This window comes from Leucoraja erinacea, chromosome 13 (genome assembly GCF_028641065.1).
Source record: "Leucoraja erinacea ecotype New England chromosome 13, Leri_hhj_1, whole genome shotgun sequence".
Lineage (NCBI taxonomy): Eukaryota > Metazoa > Chordata > Chondrichthyes > Rajiformes > Rajidae > Leucoraja > Leucoraja erinaceus.
The window spans coordinates 6,058,014-6,080,076 of NC_073389.1; the positions used below are offsets into that span (position 1 = coordinate 6,058,014).

At 43.2% G+C, this 22,063-nt stretch overlaps 1 protein-coding gene across 1 annotated transcript in view; it reads right to left on the reverse strand.

Moving 5' to 3' along the window:
• Window positions 1-2,617: 2,617 nt before the first annotated feature.
• The window catches only part of LOC129702579 (CD166 antigen-like), a 251,420-nt gene continuing 231,974 nt past the window's right edge, over window positions 2,618-22,063 (reverse strand). Inside the window, exons 11-16 of the mRNA XM_055644366.1 lie at window positions 18,384-18,499; window positions 12,724-12,862; window positions 11,466-11,513; window positions 8,752-8,884; window positions 7,581-7,691; window positions 2,618-4,722 (exon numbers count right to left, since the gene is read on the reverse strand). Of these exons, the coding sequence (XP_055500341.1) occupies window positions 7,604-7,691; window positions 8,752-8,884; window positions 11,466-11,513; window positions 12,724-12,862; window positions 18,384-18,499 (524 nt within the window). The 3' untranslated portion in view covers window positions 2,618-4,722; window positions 7,581-7,603. The remainder of the gene's footprint in view (window positions 4,723-7,580; window positions 7,692-8,751; window positions 8,885-11,465; window positions 11,514-12,723; window positions 12,863-18,383; window positions 18,500-22,063) is intronic.

Below are 22,063 nucleotides of genomic sequence, written 5' to 3' on the forward strand. Positions count from 1 at the left end.
TTACAATGATATGGCAAATCCACACTGAATGCCTCATCGTCCAACTTTAGCATATTACGAAACTGACGATGCCGTGTTGCATTTGCACGAATATAGTTAACAATACATATAACTTGTTGCGAAGTGTCACAAAATAGTAGATTTAGCACAGAGATTTTGCAGATGTAAGATACAATGAAAAGAAATGAGAGCATCTGGATCTGATAATACCTTTTTTATCTGTGCAATAAACCCTTCACGTTTTCCTGTCAAGGAAGGTGCACCATCTGTATATACACTCACTAAATTGACCAAATCCCGTTCAACTTCACAACATTTATCATGAAAGTTGTTGAAGAAATCTTTCCCTCGTGTTCTATCCATAAGAGTGCCCAAAGTGCATAACTCTTCGTAGCAAAGAAAATCTTCTGTTATGGCCCGAATTAATTATAAAATCTGCGCCGAGTCAATATTATCAGTTGATTCATCCAAAGCGATTGAATAATATGTATTTTCCTTTTGGAGTATTGTGTGAAGTTTTCTGTTACGTTGAGGGCTACTTCATCCTAATCATGCATTTGCAAACTTGCTCAGCTCTTCTGCAAAACCCTCATACATATTAACAAAAAGGACATCTGGACCTCACCTCATCCTCACAGCTTGCAGCTTTCACAGAAAGAGCCCAAGCAGGCTTTGGGAATACAGAGATTCTCCATTTTGTGACATCTTTTATTTGGATTAATTCAAAAGGACGCATTAATGGCCTTAAGGCCGCAGGTTCCCCACCCCTGGGCTGATCCATAAGATCAAGTCACATGGAATCCCCTGTGAGTTGGGAGGTTGGATTCAAAATTAGCTCGGTCATAGCCAGGAAGTAGTGGTGGAAGGGGTTGTTCCATCAGCAGTTTGGTGCCATGGGGCATTCTGCAAGGATCATTGCTGGAACCTCATTGTTTGGGATATATAAAAATTAATTAGTCGAAAATGTCAGTAGCTGACAGCCCACAATTTGATGGAATTCCAGGTTAGTTCAGAGATACAGCGCGGAAACAGGCCCTTTGGCCAACACACTAACAACGATACTGCATACAGGCGAGTTGGAAATTTGGGCTATGAAATGACAAATGGAGTTTAATTCAGATAAGTGTGAGGTGATACATATTGAGAGATCAAATAGAAAAGGAAAGTATACAGTAAGCGTGAGGATCCTGTTGAGCTTTGAGGTAGAGGTATCTTGGGGTGCAAGTCCATAACTTTCTGAAAGTGGATTGGTGGTAAAGAAGGCATGTGATATTCTTGCCTTTGTTGTTTGGGGCATTGAGTATAAGTTTGTATGTCATAGGAGCAGAATTAGGCCATTCGCCCCCCCCTCGAGTCCCCTCTGCCATTCAATCATGGTTGATTTCTCTTTCAACCCCAATCTACTGCCTTCTCTCCATCACCCCTGACACCTTGCTAATCGAGAATCTGTCAATCTGCTTTAAAAATACCCAATGATTTGGCCTCCACAACCGTCTGCGGTAATGAATTCCAGATTCACTATCCTATGACTAAAGAAATTCCTCCTCATCTTTCTAAAGGTACATCCTTTTATTCTGAGATTGTGCCCTCTTCCTAGACACTCCCACTAGTGGAAACATCCTGTCCTCATCCACTCTGTCCACCCCTTTCACTATTCTGTAAGTTTCACTGAGGTCCCACGCATCCTTCTAAATTCCTGCGAGTACAGGCCCAGTGCCATCAAACGCCGTCCATTAACCCAATCGCCTGTGGCGTTATTCTTGTAAACTTCCTCTGCACCGTCTCCAACTCCAGCAGATCCCTCCTCAGATATGGCGTCCAAAACTGCTCACAATACTCCAAATGCAGCCTTACAAAGCCTCAGGATTACATCCCTGTCTTTATATTCTGGTCCTCCCAAAATAAATGCTAACAGTTGGGAAGTTGTATTGTAGTGGTGTACAACATTGATTAGGCTGCATTTGACCAGTTCTGGTCACTGAATTACAAGAAGAATGTGGAGGTTTGGGAGAGAATGCAGAATATGTTTGTCAGATGGTGCCCAAATTAGAGTGCATTAGCTCTAAGGAAAGGTTGGACAAAGTTAGATTGTTTTCTCTGGTGGAGCGGAGGGGAGACCCGATAGACACGGTAGACTGTCAAAAGCCTTTTGCCAAGTGGAAATATCAAATATTAGAAATCATAGGTTTGGAGTGGAAAAAGTTGAAAAGAGATTTAAGACAAGTTTTTTTTTTTTTTACACAGTTTGGTCAGTGTTTGAAACATGCTGCCAGGAATGGTGGAAGCTCATACAATAATGTTTGAGAGATGCATGAACATGCAGGGAATGGAGAAATATGGGTCATAGGGGATTATTTTAGATGGTATCAGCGCAGATCCCCGAGCTGTACTCTTTCCCTCTCCTTCCCACAGATGACTATATCAGGCTACACTCGATGCCCACCCACCCCCACCTTCAACATTGTCCTTGGTCAACCAGGCCGGTGTGTTCCAGCAACTTAACTCTTTATACCAACTTTTTCCATTATTACACATATTTAATCATTGTTTCTGCTAATTCAAATTGACAACCCTTGTTCTTAAACGTTTCCATGAATAATACATACACATTGGACCATTTAAAGCTTCAAAACATTTATTTTTAGCAAACTGGAAAGATTAAGGTCAAGAATTGTTTTTATACAAGAATCGGACTAATGAGGCTTTTGCCACATGATGACCAGATACATTATATTCCACTCTCATTACAGCTGAGCCTGCAACATGTTTCTGCCGCTTACATGTTGCAGCCACTTATTTATGCAGATGGGGCTGTATGGGTCCATGTTGCAAAGTCAGAGACCAACAATGATTTTCCCTGTTTTCATTGAGAATTATTCAATTAATAATTAAGAAATTGCAATTTTTAGTGGATCTATATACAAAACAAAATACTATATCTCTGATTAATGAATAAAAATACAGCTGTCATTTTGTACAACCAATTATCTATGCAACTAACCTCACCAATTTTTGGGAGTTGGGCCTGAAGAGAGCTGATGTTTCAAATCTGCAAACTCTGAAAATGCTGCAACAAACATTTGGCAAATGTAATTATTAAGTTTAAATCATTATAATTAATGAAACAAAGGATAATGAATAGGAATTATAATTTTCTGAAAAATAAGTAGTGTCCCTTATTAGGTTGCTCTGAAACAATTTGAATACATTTCAAGAAAGGTTGTCATGGATTTATCAAAAAAACTGTTCATTCAGTAATTAATATTTTTATTGCAAATTAAATGCCTGATCAATTGCTATCTTTTTTTCAAAAGCAGATAAAAACATAGGGTTCCATTCTGTGTGTAGTGATATAAACAGGCCTGAGTGCATTTCCATGTTACACTTAGAACGTATCTTTTTCCATCAATAATTTTCCTCAAGTGATGTCTAATAATAGACTAATTACATAAAACCACCTACCGAATGGAAAATAATTCTTGTAAACAAAAATAATCTGAATTGCTATTACTGTTTCTATTTCTCTTCAAATATTTTTCATTGTTTTGGATGCTTTCTGCCCCATCACACTCGTATGAAAGAGCCTCAGTTTAGTTTAAAATGTTGCATTAATTATATATTTACACCTTTCCAATTCTGTTCAATTCTTCCAAGAGATACTTCAACTGAAAATATTCACATGCAAATGTCTCCAATGTGATGCAAGTGTGAGGGGAGAAAGGTGGAGATGCATTGAAACTGGCCGATATACTGTGTTTTAAGCTCGATAACTGGTTAATTTAGCAGCAGGTAAAATATGATAAGGACATTTCAAATGCAAGCCAGTACTGAGAGAGGGACTGTGACCCTCCACTATAAAGCTGCTGCTGTGAAAGCAGAAACTGCAGATGCTGGTTTCTGTTCAACGGCCCATTAACCCCAATTTCCATCTGTTTTGAATCATCCTTTTGAATGCTCACAGAAAGACTAAACTCAATTATTTTTAATTTGTCCTCCTTCCTCTTTCTAGGAGATTCCCCAACCATGTTTCCAAACAAAAAATTCAGAGCTCAGGGTAATATGAGTTAATGTAAGTTCTGTTGAAATCCTAAAATGGTTTAAGATAAACTCAGATAGTGGACTTCTGGAAATCTTTGCATTGTAACAGATCTTACTGACTGAAATTGCCAAAGAAATTAACCTGAAGCTAATATTTCATAAACAATTAAGCATGATCCACATTAACCCATAAACCAGTGCCATAAGGGAAATGACACATGAAAGCATTCACCACCCCCAGTAATATTGTTAACATGTAAAGCAAACACATCAGTGCAGAAATTCAAAACAATGAAACACTTAAAAAGCCTTGCTTGCTACTACTTATTCCTTTGGAGGACTGAGTACCTTGATGTAAGTGAAAACTTAGTCATAGATTGAATCCATAATAAAGGTTGTGGCATATTACCTAGTCTTTGTTGTGTGTGGGAGAGGAGAATTTCTCCTTTATAGTTGGTTAGGTAAAATGCTACTTCAGCCCTCAGAGCAACAAACAGTTCAATGGTGTTTCATTAGAAATATTTGGATATTCAGCTGCAGTTTTCTGTACATCTGTGTCTTGAGAGATAAGGCATTGCCAGTGGTGGCGCATGGCAATTTCAACTCCTGCCAATGTCAGCGTGTTTTATAATGTGCTTGTGTCAGTGACATTCGTATCCTTCACCGATCGATGCTTTTCTTTCCCTGGAAAGGTGACCAAAAACACGCTATTGTCAGCAAACCGGAGAGTTGCTTGTTTAAAATTCACGAGTCCAAATCCTGATGGAGCATCATATCACATTGTTAACTTTCATTGTACCCTAATGCTTGAATACAGCTGGCAGATTTATGCTATGTGCAACCTGATAACAGCAAGGTCACTGTGGTATCTGGATCACTGTATTCATAATTAAAGGTAACATACATGTGCATGTCAGATTCCAAAATGGCAATTATAGGGATTTTGAGAATCTCTATGCACTTAACAGAAATACCAATTATTTATAATAGTAAATTATTTTTGAATCCATTGCAATTGATTGTTTTGTACTTAAAACCACTAAGTGGTCCCAGGATTTGTTTGAGTAAAGCATGATCAAGACCATCACACTCACAGCTGAGTCCCTCGGCTTCCCATCTTCTGTATTCCTATGACAACAGCTGAGAAGATTACCTTTCTCAAAGTCCACACATGGTTTAGGTACTGAGTGGCTGAGGTATGAAATAAGTTCATTTGGCAAGCCACAATTGCCCAGGTAGTGCCTTCACAATAAGGAGTGATGTAGACATTGTAATGCATTCTCTCTGAATGCAAGAGTTACATTTAAAACTCACTAGTGAAGCCGAGAACCTATCAATACAACGTGGTGTAGAACCCAGACTTGTCTGGACTTCAGAATTAAGTAGATACCAAGGTCTGTGGGACAGATTGCTGTAAACCAAACATTAGGACATGCTGTTTAAGAAGGAACTGCAGATGCTGGAAAATTAAAGGTAGACAATGCTGGAGAAACTCAGCGGGCGAGGCAGCATCTATGGAGTGAAGGAAATAGGCAACGTTTTGGGTTGAAACCTTTCTTCAGACTGATGTGAGGGTGGGGGGGGGGGGGAGAAGAAAGGATGGGGGGGAGCCAGGGGGCTGAGGGAGAGCTGAGAAGGGGAGGAGAAAGTAAGGACTACCTGAAATTAGAGAAGTCAATGTTCATTCCGCTGGGGTACAAACTGCCCAAGGGAAATATGAGGTGCTGCTCCTCTAATTTACGGTGGGCCTCACTCTGGCCATGGAGGAGGCCCAGGACAGAAAGGTCGGATTAGGAATGGGAGGGGAAGTTGAAGTGCTAAGCCACCCGGAGATCAGGTTGGATATTGCGAACCGAGTGGAGGTGTTCGGCGAAGCGATCACCAAGCCTACGCTTGGTCTCACCAATGTAGATCAGCTGACATCTAGAGCAGCGGATGCAATAGATGAGGTTGGAGGAGGTGCAGGTGAACCTCTGCCGCACCTGGAAAGACTGCTTGGGTCCTTGAATGGAGTCAAGGGGGGGAGGTAAAACGACAAGTGTAGCATTTCTTGCGGTTGCAAGGGAAAGTGCCCGGATAGCGGGTGGTACGGGTGGGAAGGGACGAATTGACCAGGGAGTTCCGGACGGAACAGTCTCTGCGGAAAGCACACAGGGGAGGAGATGGGAAGATGTGGCAAGTGGTGGGGTCACGTTGGAGGTGGCGAAGATGTTGGAGGATTATTTGTTGTATGTGAAGGATGGTAGGGTGGAAGGTGAGGACAAAGGGGGACTCTGCCCTTGTTGCGAGTGGGGGGGATGGGGAGTGAGAGCAGCGTCACGGGGTAAAAGAAAAGCCTCATCTATAGCAGAAGAGGGGAATCCCTGTTCCCTGAAAAATGAGGACATCTCAGATGCCCTGGTGTGGAACACCTCATCCTGGGTGCAGATGCGGCATAGACGGAGGTATTGGGAGTAGGGGATGGAGTCCTAACAGGAAGCAGGGTGGGAAAAAGTGTAGTCCAGATAGCCATGGGAGTCAGTGGGTTTATAGTGGATGTCGGTAGTCTATCACCTGCGACGGAGATAGTGAGGTCAAGAAATGGTAGGGACATTTCGGAAATGGTCCAGGTGTATTTGAGTGCCGGATGGAAGTTAGTGGTGAAATGGATGAAGTCACATTGTGTGTGGGTGCAGGAGGTAGCACCAATGCAGTCATCGATGTAGCGGAGGTAGAGTTCGGGGATAGGGACACGGTACGTCTCGAACAAGGATTGTTCGACGTACCCAACAAAGAGGCAGGCATAGCTAGGGCCCATGCACATGCCCATAGATATGCTGTCTGTGGTTTCTAGATTCTGGAAAGTAAAAATCTCTGGTCTGTGATGTAATTGGATGCAAAAATCAATGGAATTTAAAACAAAAAATGCAACCTGTCATGTCTACCACAGAATGTTTTGTATTATCATGAACCCATATCTTATAGTTGCCTGTATTGCTATTGAAAATAATATTTTATTATGACTGTCCCAACAATGAGATAGTTTAATTGTGTGTTGTTGAGTTTACAGGCCTGTTAAACCGTAGCAAATAATAATTGTAATTGTTCCATTGTTGGTATATTTGGCAGTTAAGTGCCCTTGACTCGGGAAATGAAAAGTAGATCAGTGAAATCAAGTGTCAAATTAAAGTGAAATCACATATGTGTGGGGATCACATCAACATTTACAATTTCAAGTAAATATTCTCAATCATTCTGAAAATTCATTTTCAGCTTTTATTATTAGTTACTTTGCTTTGTAAGTGCCCTGGGATCTACTTTGGTTTATTATATGACCAACCAAACCAGGTCATCAGCATTGGGTCGCTTCAGTCAACCGAGTTTTGGGATTAGGTGGTCATACAAGAAATGTTTCTGCAGTGTCCTCAACCTGCTGAACACTCCTCTGGCAGCCATTGAAGTAAACCCACAATACTCTCCCTTCACCACACTTAATTCTGGCAAACAATCATGCACTCAGTGGAGTGATGGTGACTCTGTACTTTTATTTAGAGGAGCCGTACCTGTTTTTTTTGAGGCAACGTAGTTACACAGCTGAGGAGCCTGATGTGTGGTTGTTCTCTCCCTTGTTTATCTTCTTGATTTCATCAGCTGTGCCTCTTTCACTGGTTTTGCTTTTTGATGTAGAAGTGTTGACAAATGCAGTTTAGAGAAAAGCAAAGTGAAGAGATCATTAAAGACCAAGTATTCATCATTAAAACTGAGCTTGCATCAGAAATGCAGTTGGAACAATTGCCTGTTATCTTTCCAGGAACTGTGTATACCAGTGCTGTAGACACTTCCAGATCTTGCCATTTTCAACCCCTCTCATTACCTGTAATGATGGTGAATTCTAATCTCCGTGATAAATTCCTATTGTTAACTAATTCTGCATCCTAAATTACTGCAAATTCTACTAGTTATACAGTTCCTGTGAAGACAAAATATATTGTATAAAAATAAGAGATCAATCCTCTAAATTGAAGGCAGAATTATGCCTGTCATGCTGGCCACCTACTTGCTTGACCTCAAATCACAGCTTCACCTGAAACTAAGATTGATCTCCAGTCTGAGGAAGGGTCTCGACCTTAAACTTCACCCATTCCTTCTATCCAGAGATGCTGCCTGTCCTGCCGAGTTACTCCAGCTTTTTGTGTCCATCTTAACCTCCTGGAGTTGTGCAGCGATAGATTATTTTACCATTCTATTAGCATGCTTGATGTTCAAAAAAAAAGGTGTGAGATCTCTCGATCTGTGCTCACTTCCTGCAGGCTTGGCTGATGCTCTCTGTACGATGGTTCTAATAATGCGGCTGCAACTCTGCATGGGAAGCTGCAACTTTAAACCCCAGTATTTGAAGGTAAAACTTTCAATTCTGGTTCTATAGCTCCTATGATTAATTTTCAAAGATTTATTCTCCTATCCATTCACTGCTCAAATCTTTGAAAACTTACGTTGGAATTAGAAGCAGAAACATTGAAATAGCAATAGACAATGCCCTGACATTGTCCCTTTACATTTCTGGAAAACAATTGGGGGCCTGAACACAGGACAAGTGAAGATGTTACCATTATTCCTGTTCTAAAGTGAAGTGAGGAGATCGCCATGTTGTAGAGACACCACGAGGAGGTTTTGTAGTGTCAGAGATATTAAAAAGTTACAAGCGGTTACTATTTGTGAGATTATGCTACATACCTTTTCTTCTTGTACAACCAGTAAATCAAGCCGGCGATGACTGCTGCTATTAACATGCCAATGATGACCCCCACGATCACCTTGGCCTGATTACTGTTGCTGCTCTTGCTGTTGTTGTTGTTATCTTTTGGATCTAAGGGAGTTGAAGCATATCAGTTACATTTATTAAGTCACAACATTGAACTGATGTTCACACTTAGTTTGAATATAACATGTCCGAGTGTGGTAACAATCTCGATGATATTCTCAGTTGTTAGAGGTGGATGGCTCTGTGGCTAAGAGAATGAACCAATGAGATACACAAGTCTACAAATCATGAAAGCCATGACTTATTCCAGTGAGTCATTGGGATGCAGTTAAATCCCTGCACCTCACCACTTCCACCCATTCAGGTAGATTGTTCATTTTTTTGAAGAGATGTGAGGTTTGGGGACTTAACTGAAAGCACTAAAATAACTTTGTGCTTAGTCCGATTTCTGTAACCGCTGCCTGAAAAGCTGAATCCCAATGATCTCCATCTGCTCTGTCATAAGATTCTGAGGGGGTCACATGTTAATCACTTCTTCTAAACTCCAGGGAGGAGACGTTAATTTTATTCAATCCTTGCGTCCCAAGGATCAATCTGGTCAATCCATGCTGCACTGACACAAAGGCAACATAACCTCAACACCATTAGTCCCACATTTAAGAAGAGCCATAGGAGGGTGAGGCCAGGAAACTGCAGGCCGGAAACTAATCCTGGGGTTGGATTTATGATCATTTGGAAAGGCTGGGACTGATTAGGGCAAGTCGGCATGGTGCTGTGCATTGAAAATACTGCCTCACAAATCTTTTGAAGAGGTTCCCAAGAAAATTTATGAAAGCAAGGCATAGATGTGGCATTATGGACTTGGGCAAGGCTTTTGACAAAGTCCTACATGGTAGGCTGGTCCAGAAAGTAAGGGCACTTGGGATCCAAGGTGTTTTGGCAAACTGGATCCAAATTAGCTTGGTGATAGAAGACAGGATGGTGGTTGAGGGTTGTTTAATCTCACAAGCACTGATGCAGAGAGGGTCTTTGATCAGCATGAAGAGTTGGGCCAAAAAACCTCCTTCCATGCTGTAGAAGCTAAAACTCTAGTTTCACTAAAGCCCAGGGCGGCACGGTGGCACAGCGGTAGAGTTGCTGCCTTACGACGGCAGACACCTGGGTTCAATCCAGACTACAGTTGCTGTCTGCAGAGTTTGTACATTCTTCCAGTGACCTGCGTGGGTTTTCTTCAGGATCATAAGGTCATATGTGATAGGAGTAGAATTAGGTAGTTTGGAACATCAAGTCTGCTCCATCTCTCTCTCCTAACCCCATTCTCCTGCCTTGTCCCCATAACCTCTGACACCAGCACTAATCAAGACTCTCGCTGACATCTATCTCTTGAAAATATGCACTGACTTGCCGCCACAGCCTTCTGTGGGATCTCCAGTTTCCTCCCACACTCCAAAGACATACAGGTTTGCAGGTTAATTGACTTAGTATAATTGTAAATTGTGCCTATGCATGTAAGATGTGTGGGGATCATTGGTCGGTGTAAACTCTTGGCTGAAGAGGCTGGTTCCGCACTGTATCTCCAGACTAAACTGTTTAGTTACATTAGGACTTATTTCTCTTGTATTCTAAACCCCCTTGCAACAAAGTCAATGCACCTTTAGTAATACTGTTTACCAGATCTGTATCCAGTGAACAATCTACTTGTCTGGAAACACGATGATCGGTATCTGGTTCCCCACATTTTGATTCACTTGCCCCCTTTAACACACAAGGTTCCCAGTTCCCACGGTCTCTTCAAACGCACATTAACCCTGGTTCTCCCTCTCCCTTTAAACTTGCGTGCATTGCTAGAAACTGAATTGTTCTGTGTAATGTCTAAAAACAAATCAGCAAGTCTGCTAGTACAGCACCCTGAACATCCCAGCAGTTTGACTGTTTGCTTCCTGCCTTTCACAAGCCAACACTTCAAACCCCTCCATATGTCATCTTCTTGCTTTGCACCAATTGAAGAATGATCTTTTTCTTCACACCATTGATCTAACCCGATGTCACAATTCTCCACTCTGCTTTGTCCTATTAACACATTTGTCACATAATGTTATGGCTTTTCACCCGACTTATAATACATTCATGCTGATTATGAACACACACACACACACACACACACACATGTGTGCCCTTATCACCTCAATGATTACACTCCAAGTTGCATTTGATTTGTCAAAACGTGACTTTTTCAAAGCCAGGATGTCTATACTAAAACAGCATTTAAAAGACATATGGCCAGGTACATGGATAGGAAAGGGTTAGAGAGATATGGGACTATTATGGATCAGCATTGACGAGTTGGGGGGGGGGGGGGGGGGGGGGGGGAGGGCTGTTTCCTGCTGTATGACTACTTGCCAAACTCATTTTTGCCCCCATTTCTAATCATCGTTTTCAGCATTCTGTCAATCTGAAATCTGCCGCATACGTCCCTACTTTCTCCTCTTTCCCTGAATAATGACTTAAATTATCTGAAGGAGTAAAGGTTTGTGTACACCTTGATCATGGCTACAACATGCCAGAGGTGAATCGTGCCATTGTCTCCTCGGGAATGAAAAGGAAGATCATTTCCTCCCCCCCCCTCCCCCCTTCACCACCTTGACGTATCATTTGGTTTGTTCCGACGGTAAATTGAGGCAACTACCTAGAGGGTCTTGCTCAAGAGTTTCATCCATAGGCTCCTTGAATCGCACTGAAAAATACACAGGAGAAAACAAGTTACATTGAGTTCAGGAAATCCAATTCTAAACACTTAAAGAGGTCCCGACCTTTGCGTATATAATCCCAAGACTTCCAAATACTTCCCCAGAAATGTTTGTAGAAAGGACCCATTCATTTGTGTGCAGGGGTGAGGGAGATGACAGGACATCTGCAGGGCGCTGTCTGAACGTTACAATCCAGGGCATCAGCACAAGCTGGTGCATCACTGATGCCAAATAAAGATGCTTAAAAATATAATGGCAATCACTGCCTGTTAAGTATTACTAGTTAAATGCTAGGTACATCCAACCCTGAAACTTTTATAGCATTTATTAAATAAACTACACAAAGGCAGCGCCCAGCAATCTGCAATTCCAATCAATGAACACCAAGCAGCAGTCAGATGAGATGAAGCTTGAGTTTAGGGGCCCACAGGTAGAATATGATGGTGAAAGGAGGATGAGGGGAGAGACCCCACCATTGCAAGGTCCAAGAAAAGCTATAAGGCAAGAGATGGGTATGAATTTTAATGTAATGAGTGCAGAAAGGGCAAGCGCGACAAGGTATTTGTAAAAATAGGAGAAATAGGAAAGTTAGCAATAGAGTATTTGTGTTGGGTGGGTGGTAAATCAGATACTAAGTGTTGCCCTAGTCAGCTGACTGGATTCTATTGATAATGGTAATTCTCCATTATTGGTGGAAATAGTACACTAAAGAGGATGCTGTGCTGACAGTTCGCCCTTTGTTGAAATGCCTCAGACACCCTCCACTGAGGCGCACCATCTTCACATTCAAGAGCGGAACTCGCAATCAAAACATGGAGGGGACGGGGGGGACACAATTTTATGGCGGCCACGCGTGCACTCACACACACACGCGCGAGGCTTCGGAGGCTAAAAGCGGAGATTTAAAAAACTTGGGGGGATGTCCACCACCTCCCCCTCTGCCCCCCACCCGGTTTTCCGCCCCTGTTCAGATTGATATACCATTGTGGTCAGTCTGAAAGCTCCATTTGTGTATACATGATGAACTATGGAAAAAACAATGCTCTTCAAATAATGGAGTTCATTCTCTATAGTTTCAGAAACATTTTCGGTGTAAATGGAATGTTGTTACTAAACTGTCAAAACAAGTTAAGCACGTGTTTCATTAGACTGGCACAATCTGCCATTGATACTTATTTTTGTTTGCAAAATACTCACTGGCAGTTAGATTAACTGCATATTGATCCTCCCCGTGGTTATTTATGGCTGTGCAAGTCACGGTGATGTTTTCTGAAGGTCGCACTGTTATCTTGTGGCACCACTGTGATCTTTTGTCTTTTATTGATTCTTCTTTTGGCTGCAATGAAAACATTTAAATTTCTTACTTAAATACACCGCAGTTCCACAGATTTAAGTAAAAGCCCTGTCCCACGGTACCAGTTCATTCCAAGATTTCTCCCGAGTTTGCCCTGATTTGCCCTGACTCAGAGATTTACGGTAATGGCCACTCGTTGGTACTCGGGGCTCTCGTGGACATTTTTCATCATGTTGAAAAATCTGCACGAGTCTTCCCGTGCTTACCTGCTGTTAGCGAGTCTTCCCGAGTACCTGCCATTAGCGCTAAGAGACGTCCCCGAGCTCTGACGTACCCGCTACATTCATTCTCCGTGCTTACCACGAGTTTGATTATTTTAAAACTCGGGAGAGTTCTTGGAATGAGCTTGTACTGTGGGACAGGGCTTTAATGGTGAGAAAATCTGCAGGATCGCTTTGTGGGCACATCTTTGATCTGCATTCCCATCTGACCATCAACAAGCATTTATCCGTTGCCCCAGAGTTAGAATTCCGCTCCGGATGAGGCAGTGAGTCACCATGTTTCAAATTATTTATCATCATTTTAAGTCACTGAACTGCTCCTACAGAGTGCAGAGCCAGAATATCTATATTATTCAATGATTTTTATGTGAAATTCCCAGAAGAGGAGAATCCTGATAGCTAATTGGTGGCAGGTTCTGCCTGGAGAACTGAGTCGGAGATCAGTAAAGCTTGGCAAGTGTGCATTGGTATGCATACAGCCTGCTTCACTCTGCTGGGGATGTCAAAACATCAGCCCAGCATCAGATTCAGATTATTAGCTAAGACTCACTGCCCTGCAATTCCACGAATTGAGGTTTTCAGGAAATTGCTAAGTATGGGGTTAGTGTAGAAAGATTGTGGTACAGTAAACAATTAATTGGAGATTTGGATGAGATCGCGGTGACATTTGTAAGACCAGTATTTATTGGTCATTCCTGACGTCATCTTTCCCATTACATGACTGAGAAGGAACCTTGAGGACCCGGGCCCTGTGTGATGGCAGAATACCATATTTCACTCTGGCATCACCGACAGGGCTAGACTATTATTTTGATATGTCTACTTACAAAATAGGTAAACTAGCACATAATGTATGGAGAAAGATGGCTGCACACACACTCGTGTTGGGACCAAAAACAGGAATGATTTATTTCCAAGTCAAAGGTCACAGACTGATTTACTAGAATGAGTACAGCTCATACACATAAATTACATGGATATTGTCACATCCTTTCCTTTTTGACATTTTGGGACTACATTTCCAATGATCCAAAACAAACACTTTTACACTTAAACTTAAACACTTTTAATAATATTACACCGTAGTAATATGGTTTAACTTAACAGAATAAAACAACTGTTCTCTCTTATTTCACAATTTCAATCATAGTCACACTTGTGACATTTCAATAACAAAATAATGCTCACATGCTTTCTTCTCATAAGCATGTATGTACCTCACAACAAAACACATTACTTCGTGACATACTCGTCGTACATTTCCGGCGGTCTGACAGATCTTCTTGCCCTAGTCTTTATGATGGTGTTTCTTTCAGCAGTGTCTTTCTTTTCTGTGTGTACATTCTGTGGATCACTTCTAGTTTTTTCTCTTGTGTCACTTTGTTTTTGTTTAGATTTCTCTGTGTTATGAGTTTCACGAGTTGCATCTTTTTCTGGTGATCCATGTTGGGTTTTTTTCTGTGTCAGCTGAGGTTGCAAAGGTGTCTCAAGCCCCTGTCCCACTGTACGAGGTAATTCACGAGTTCTCCCGAGTTTTCCCCTGATTCGATCTCGGAGAATGTCCGTAGTGGGTCTGTAGGAGTTCGTGGATGTCTCGTAGCGTCTCGTAATGCCAACGGAAGGTACCCGGGACATCCGGTAAACTCGTGACATTTTTTCATCCCTGTAAAAAATGTCCACGAGTGAAAAAATACTCATGATGACATTTTTTTTTACTTTTTACTCGTACGAGTTTACACAATGCCTTGTAATCTTTGGATTTCTGTTGGGTTGGGCATCTCTAGTATAGCTCGGATCTTCTTCGGGTTTGGTTTCAGGCTGCAATCTGTAATTATATGTCCTAGAAATGTGATACACGTAGTTTTCACTACCGACTTCTTCAGGTTCAGCTTGATGCCTCTGTCTGCATCGCTGAAGTAGATCTTGCAGTCTTGCATCGTGATTTCTTTCTGCATCTTCTCTGGTGTCCCCTACTCTGAATAGGATGATGTCATCTGCAACACATTCCACTCCCTTTAATCCTTCTAGGGCTTGTTGCAGCTTCTGGAAGATCTCTGCACTTACTTTCAGTCCAAATGGCAACCTCTTCCAGCTATATCTCCCAAAAGGGGTGTTCATGGTTGTTGGGAAACTGCTCTCGTCATCTAGTTCGCAGTGGAGGCATCCTGACTTCACATCGAATTTGAAGAAAATCTTTGCCTTGGACAGCTCAGGGAGTATATCCTCTATGACTGGTAGTCTGTGGATCTACTTTTTCAGGACTTTGTTGAGGGGTCTAGGATCTATGCAGAACCTAAACTCTGCTGTTCTTTATCTCTGTGATGACCAGCCTGCTACATCACTCAGCTGGTTCTTCGACTTTAGTCAAGATGTCCTGTTCGACCAACTTCATGAGACCATTCATGACCTTCTCTTTCATGGCTACAGGTACCGGCTCTGCAGAGCACTGTGATGGGGTCACATCCTCCGTCCTAGTTACCAACTTGACCTTGTCAGGCACTCTCCCAGGTCTTTCAACAAAGACATCTGTGTGACTCGCTAACTCGAGTCAGCCTCGCTGACAGCATTCAGGCACGGTAGTGAACCGTGATGAGTTTCATCTGTTGTGCAGCTTTGCCGCTCAGGAGCGGTGTGAGCCAGCCTTCCTCGACCACTATGAAGTGAACACGGTGCTTCTTGTTGTTCATCTTGTTCTGGAGTATGACTTTAGTCCTACCTTCCGCCAGCAGATTGGATCTGTTGTACATCTTTAACATGATTTTCTCTTGTCTAATGTCCTTTTTGTTGGATACAAGATGCTTGGGAATCACATTAACAATGGCACCAGAGTCAATCTGAAACTTGATGTTTGCTGTGCCAACCTGCATCTCAGCGAATAGGCCTGAAGAGGAATTGTTTCCAACTGCAATGATCTCAATGCAACTCACAGACCCTGTGTCGGAAATGGACGTTGTATCAGATGTCTCTACGACCTTGTGCAGACCCTGTTTCTGCATGCCCTCCTTCCTCTGCTTGCAGCAGCAGGCGAAGTGATTTTGTCGTCCGCATCTGTTGCAGTCCTTCCCATACGCTGGGCATTCCTCCTTCCTACACTTGTGCGTCCTTGCACAGAACTTGCACTTGACTAGTCCCTGATTCTTCCTCTGCAAAGGAAAATCAACCATCTTTTCCCTCGGTTTGAATCGTTCCACCTTGTGTATTGTCGGCTCTTTGCCGATGACCTGCATTCTTGCCGCTATTACCTCCGAGGATCTACATATGTCCACAGTCCCCTGCAGTGTCAGATTCCTCTTCTGAAGGAGTGTCTTACTATTGACTGGTCTGCATTACCAAATCAAGTCAAGTCACATTTCTTTATATAGCACATTTAAAAAACAACTCGCATTGGCCAAAGTGCTTTACATTTGTTATCATTGTTACCAAGGACGATGCAATCTCAAATGAGACTTTCTTTTAGGCAATCACAGAAGTTGCATGTCTTAACCAGCTCCTTCAGCTCTGCAACATACGATTCAATGCTTTCCCCTGGTTTCTGGTCTCGTTTATTGAAAATGAATCTTTCATACGTTTCATTCGTCTCTCCTATGATGATGGTAGACATCTTGCCGATGATGACTTTCACATCCGTCTCATCTGCTACCATTTCGAACGTCAGGGTATTGAAGATTCGCAATCCTTCCGGTCCAACAGTATGCAGGAATACTGCTTTTTGATACTGTTTCTCCCTCTTATCCAGTTCTGTTATCACTGCGTAATTTTCATACATTTGTTTAAATATTTTCCACTCTTCCACCTTGTTCTCTTTGAGCTTTAGATTGGGTAGTGGAGCCACGTGGAAAGATGAACTGGTCTGCGCCATTTTGAAATATCAGCGTATCCCCTCGCTCTTAACAGCTTATTTTATCTTTAAGCAGACTCTCACAGCACGTCACTTTAAACTGTGACTCCCACAGCACTGATTTACATGCAGCGTCTTATCTTTGTGCGCTGCACTGACCTGCATACCATTCCTCTCATACATGCAGCTAGTCCGGTCGCTGAGCGTTGAAACACTGATTCCTGAAAGCTTTTCAAAGCATTTTTTGCTAATCATCATAGCGTCTATTTGATTCACAAATCTTCACTTTCACCGCTGCCACCATGTTTTGATATATGTCTACTTACAAAATAGGTAAACTAGCACATAATATATGGAGAAAGATGGCTGCACTCACACTTGTGTTGGGATCAAAAACAGGAATGATTTATTTCCAAGTCAAAGCTCACTGACTGATTTACTGATCATGTGCGAGAATGAGTACAGCTCGTATGCATAAATTACATGGACATTGTCACAACTATAGCTCTATGTTCAACACCATCGTCCCCTCCAAACTCACTAAGTTCCAAGACCTGGGTCTCTGACTTCCCTTTGGGACTGAATCCTCGACTTACTCATCGGCAGACCTCAATCAGTGTGGATCGGTAACAACATCTCCTCCTCACTGACCAGCAACAAGTACTCCTCGGGGCTGTGTGCATATCCCTTTGCTCTTTTTACCCGGGACAGGGGTGGCGGGGACTACGGACTAGAAACTCACCTGGACCAGCCCTTGAAATACCATTGTTACTTGTGCTAGTCTGAGATTATGTATGCTGTGCCAAGTGACTTGCCTGTGGACATAAGACAGGCACAGCAAGCTGGAGTATCTCAGCAGGTCAAGCAGCATCTCTGGAGAAAAGGAATAGGTTACGCTTTAGGTAGAGACTTCTGCCCCTTAACATAGCTGAGCCTTTCCACCCTCAACAAAGGCTCAATGTTCTCCACTTACCCAGATCAGTAGAGTTCCCTCAACCCTTGAAGTTCAATATCATACAGAAATAGAAGTTTGCTTGACACCCTGTACGCCAGCCTATAGTGTGTACCATCTGCCAAATTCACGAGTTTTCACCTGGGCTCCTCTGGCACTATCTCCCAGCCCAGAATCTCTCATCTGGTGCACAGGAACACTGCCACCTCTGGGTTCCCCTCAAACATACACATTATTCTGACTTGAACATATCTCCTTTCTTTCATTATGACTGTAGCCCAATCTAACAGCACTGTGAGAGTATCTTCACCATAAGGTTTGCAATAGTTGAGTTACCACCACCACCTTCTCAAGGGATGAGAGATGGGGAATCAACAGTAGCCTTGCCTGTAATGCCCAAATAGCAAAAAACAATGACACTAAAAACATTGTTTGTGTAACATTTTGCTTCTGATAGACGGCGCCCAGAATCATACCCACTCCCTCACTTACAGACGATCCATTGATGCTCCACTTGACCACAGGCTTGGGGAAGCCCTCCACAACACAACTGATCACTTTCGAATTGTTCACAACTTTCTTTGTCAGTTTAGTTATCCTTGGTTTTCCTGTAAGAAAGAAAAGTGGCTTTCTGATTAAGGACGCCTTGAAGAATCATTGGGATAGATTTTTGTCTTCAGCTTCCAGGTGAATTTGTTGGGTCAGTACACCTCCCCTTATGGAGCCCAGTGTCGCTGCACTGAATGGGATCATCAGCAAACTGATTCATGCAGGAAGATTGCACCCAGCCCTGATGATAGGAAATTTACTCCATGTTAACAACTCTGCCATATAGTCAACAATTGAGTTTGATTGTTCACTTAATCAAATGTATTCTCCTCTCACTCAGAACTAAAAAAGTGTTCACTTATTTTACCATCCTTTACATTCAATGGATCTGTCATCAGGCAAGATGCCGCCACCAAACCCATCTTTCTACTCTCTACATTCCAACCTGATCTTAAACCCCTCTGGTTCTCCCTTGCATCTTATCAGCAACCACCACTCTTCTCCCCCTCTCATTGGCATTTTTATAACTGCAGAGCTGCAACATTTGCCCTTTTGACTCTTTCCTTCCCATCAACCAGAGACCCAAACAATGTAATCCTGTGAACTAAATTCAGTGCTCACAATGTGGGCACTGCATTGGAGTGTCTGCATTCTCTGCAGTGGAGAAACCAAATGGAGTGTAGGCAGCCTGTAATGATGAGCCTGAATGTCAAGGTGCCTGTCACTTTAATTATCCATCCGAACCACCCTCCCACTGACTGTCTTTGGCCTCTTGCCCTGCCTCAATGAAGCCCGACGCAAGTTTGGCAACAGCACCTTATCTCCTGTCTAGTCTGTTTACAGACTTCTGGACTCTATACTACATTTAATGATTTAAAATATCCTGCTTCTCCTATTTGTTGGAATCAAGCAATTTTGATGCCACACACCAGCAGTCTGTGGTGTTAAGGCAGTATTTCTCTTGAATATATGCCTGATCTGTTGAGGATCTCTGGGTTGTGTATGGATCAGAGTGATGGTGAGACAGTTCCAGGATTGGAGCTGTGTTGGTGATTGAGATGTGGTGTTCAGAGAGAGGATTGATGAGATTGGAGATAAGTTCCCGTGACTGATGGTGAGATTTGGATGTAGGATCAGCAGGGCTGCCAACTCTCATGCTTTGAGCGTGAGAATCACGCCCTCAAGCAAACTCTCACGCCCTCACGCTGATCAGAAATTTCTCACGCTCTGTGATGAGAAATTCTGTGATCAAAGAAAATTTCGAAACTCGGATAAACTGCATGGTCCGCGGGTGTTGTAGGTATGTTGCAAAGCGTACCTGAAGCGTCGCTGAAAATCTGCCCCAGCCCGTGTGCTCGATTTTGGCGCCGTTTAGAGGGGGGCGGGTTTAAAACGCGATTTTCTCTAGGCTGTTCAAATCGAGTTTATTCAGCCTAGTTAATTATTAACGAAAATTCGCTGGTAGGTTCCCTCACATGAGCTATTATTAGTTTTACGATTTTTTCATAAGTGCTATAGTAGTTTAAAAATTAACCTCTAAACCCCCGACGGCTCGCAACCGGCTGGGTCTATAGAGCAGAAATCTGAAGGGTAGCAGTATATTTTTACATTAAAAAGGGCTTCTTAAGATCACTTTATACAAAGTTTAATATTGCGAGTAGCTAATTTTGGGCCCATTATATCCCGCAGTATTTTTCTGGGCATTTGAGGGCACAAATCTACCGCAATGTGAACGTTCTAAACCAGCGCGTTCACAGGATCCCACTAGAAAGCTGATTTAAAATGGACTTTAATTCACAGCAATTGAACACTAAATTCCTTCCATTTGGCCTATAGATTAATGTAAATGAGATTTTAAAATCATGTTTTATTGTGAATTATTTGTGAATATTATTTGGACACTTAGGCTATTTAAAAATGTTAATCATTTATTAAGAAATGGATAGATGTTTAGATCTAGTAATTGAAGTTTGAAATTAGCTACACTTGGGTAACTAACTAATTATATGCTTTAATTTCAGGTCATCCGAGTAAGATTATTTTATATTTGTTTCAGAATGGTTCAATCTATGATAACTGAAAATTTCATTCAGTTCTCTTAATTTTTAAGAAGGTTATGGGCTTTTGACTGTTCACGATCACAGCTTTTTTGTTATGTCCATAGAAAATCAATAGGGAACAAGATGCTAAATTCCGAGTATGAAAATGGCCATAACTTTTTAAATACTTGAGATATGAAATGAAAGTGAATTAGGTGCCAAATTAAACTTATTTTTATGCTTTATCTGATGGGATAAATTACAGACTTGATTTTTTAAATCTCAAAATTTTGTAACATTGCTAGGTGTTGGAGAGCCGGGGCTGAGGGAGGGATGGGAGCAGAACCAGCGGCAGGAACAGATGCAGGGAGCCGGCACTGGCGAATGTTTGCGGGCTGCGAGTGGTTGCGGGGCTGACGAGTCGCTCGGTGCAGCTCCGGGTATGGAGCAGCTCCAGTGCGAGTGGCCCAGGCCGGCGGAGGCATTGGAAGCTTTGCGCCGCTGTCATGAGAGTCTCTGTGCCGAATGGAGGGAGGTGGAGAGCGAGCGAGAGGGAAGGAGACAGGGGGGGGGGGGGGAAGAGAGAGAGAGGGTGAGAGGTGAGAGGAGAGAGAGCGGAGAGAGGGAGTGAATGGAGAGACAGAAGAGGGGGGGGAGAGAGAGAGGGGAAGAGAGAGAGAGAGGGGGGGGAGAGAGGGGGGAGAAGAGAGAGTGAGAAGAGGGAGAGAGGGGAGAAAGAGAGAGAGAATGAGAGAGAGGGAGAGGAGAGACAGAGAGAGAGGGGAGAGAGGGAGAGAGAGAGAGATAGAGAGGGGGGAGAGAGAGAGGGGGAAGGAGGAGGAGAGAGAGAGAGAGAGGAGAGGGAGGGACAGAGAGAGAGGGAGAGAGAGAGTTAGGGGAAAGAGAATGGAGAGAGAGAGAGAGAGGGGACAAGAGAGAGAGAGAGAGGAGAGAGAGTGAGAGGAGAGAGGGAGAGTGAGGTGGGAGGGAGAGAGGGGGAAGAGAGAGAGAGAGAGAGAGGGGGGAGAAGGGGGAAGAGAGGAGGAGAGAGGGAGAGGGGAGGGAGAGAGTGAGGGTGAGAGGAGAGACAGAGAGGGAGAGAGGAGAGAGAGAGGGGAAGAGAGGGGGGGAGGGAAAGAGAGGGGGGGAGAGGGGGGGGAGAGAGGAAAGAGGGAGAAAGGGAGAGAGAGAGAGAGAGGGGGGAGAGAGAGAGGGGTAGAGGGGGGATAGAGAGGCAGGGCTGCCAACTCCCATGCATTGAACGAAAATTTCAAAACTCATATCAACTGCATGGGCCGCGGGTGTTGGAAGCAGAAGCAGCAGCGGGGACAGATGCGGACGGGGAGCGGGGCTGGCGAGTGTTTGCCGGGCTGGCGAGTCTCTCACTGCAGCTCCGGCCATGGAACAGCCTCAGTGCAAGAGTCCCGGGCCGTGGGAGGCATCGAACCGTTGCACCGCTGCCGTGAGAGTCGTCCGAATTCGCCCAGGTGACCGGCATGGATCAGACTGCGGCTCGGTGCATCCTGGAGGACAACCAGCGGCTGCTGGAAGTAAGTACCAAGCACTGGGTAGATACGGTGGAAG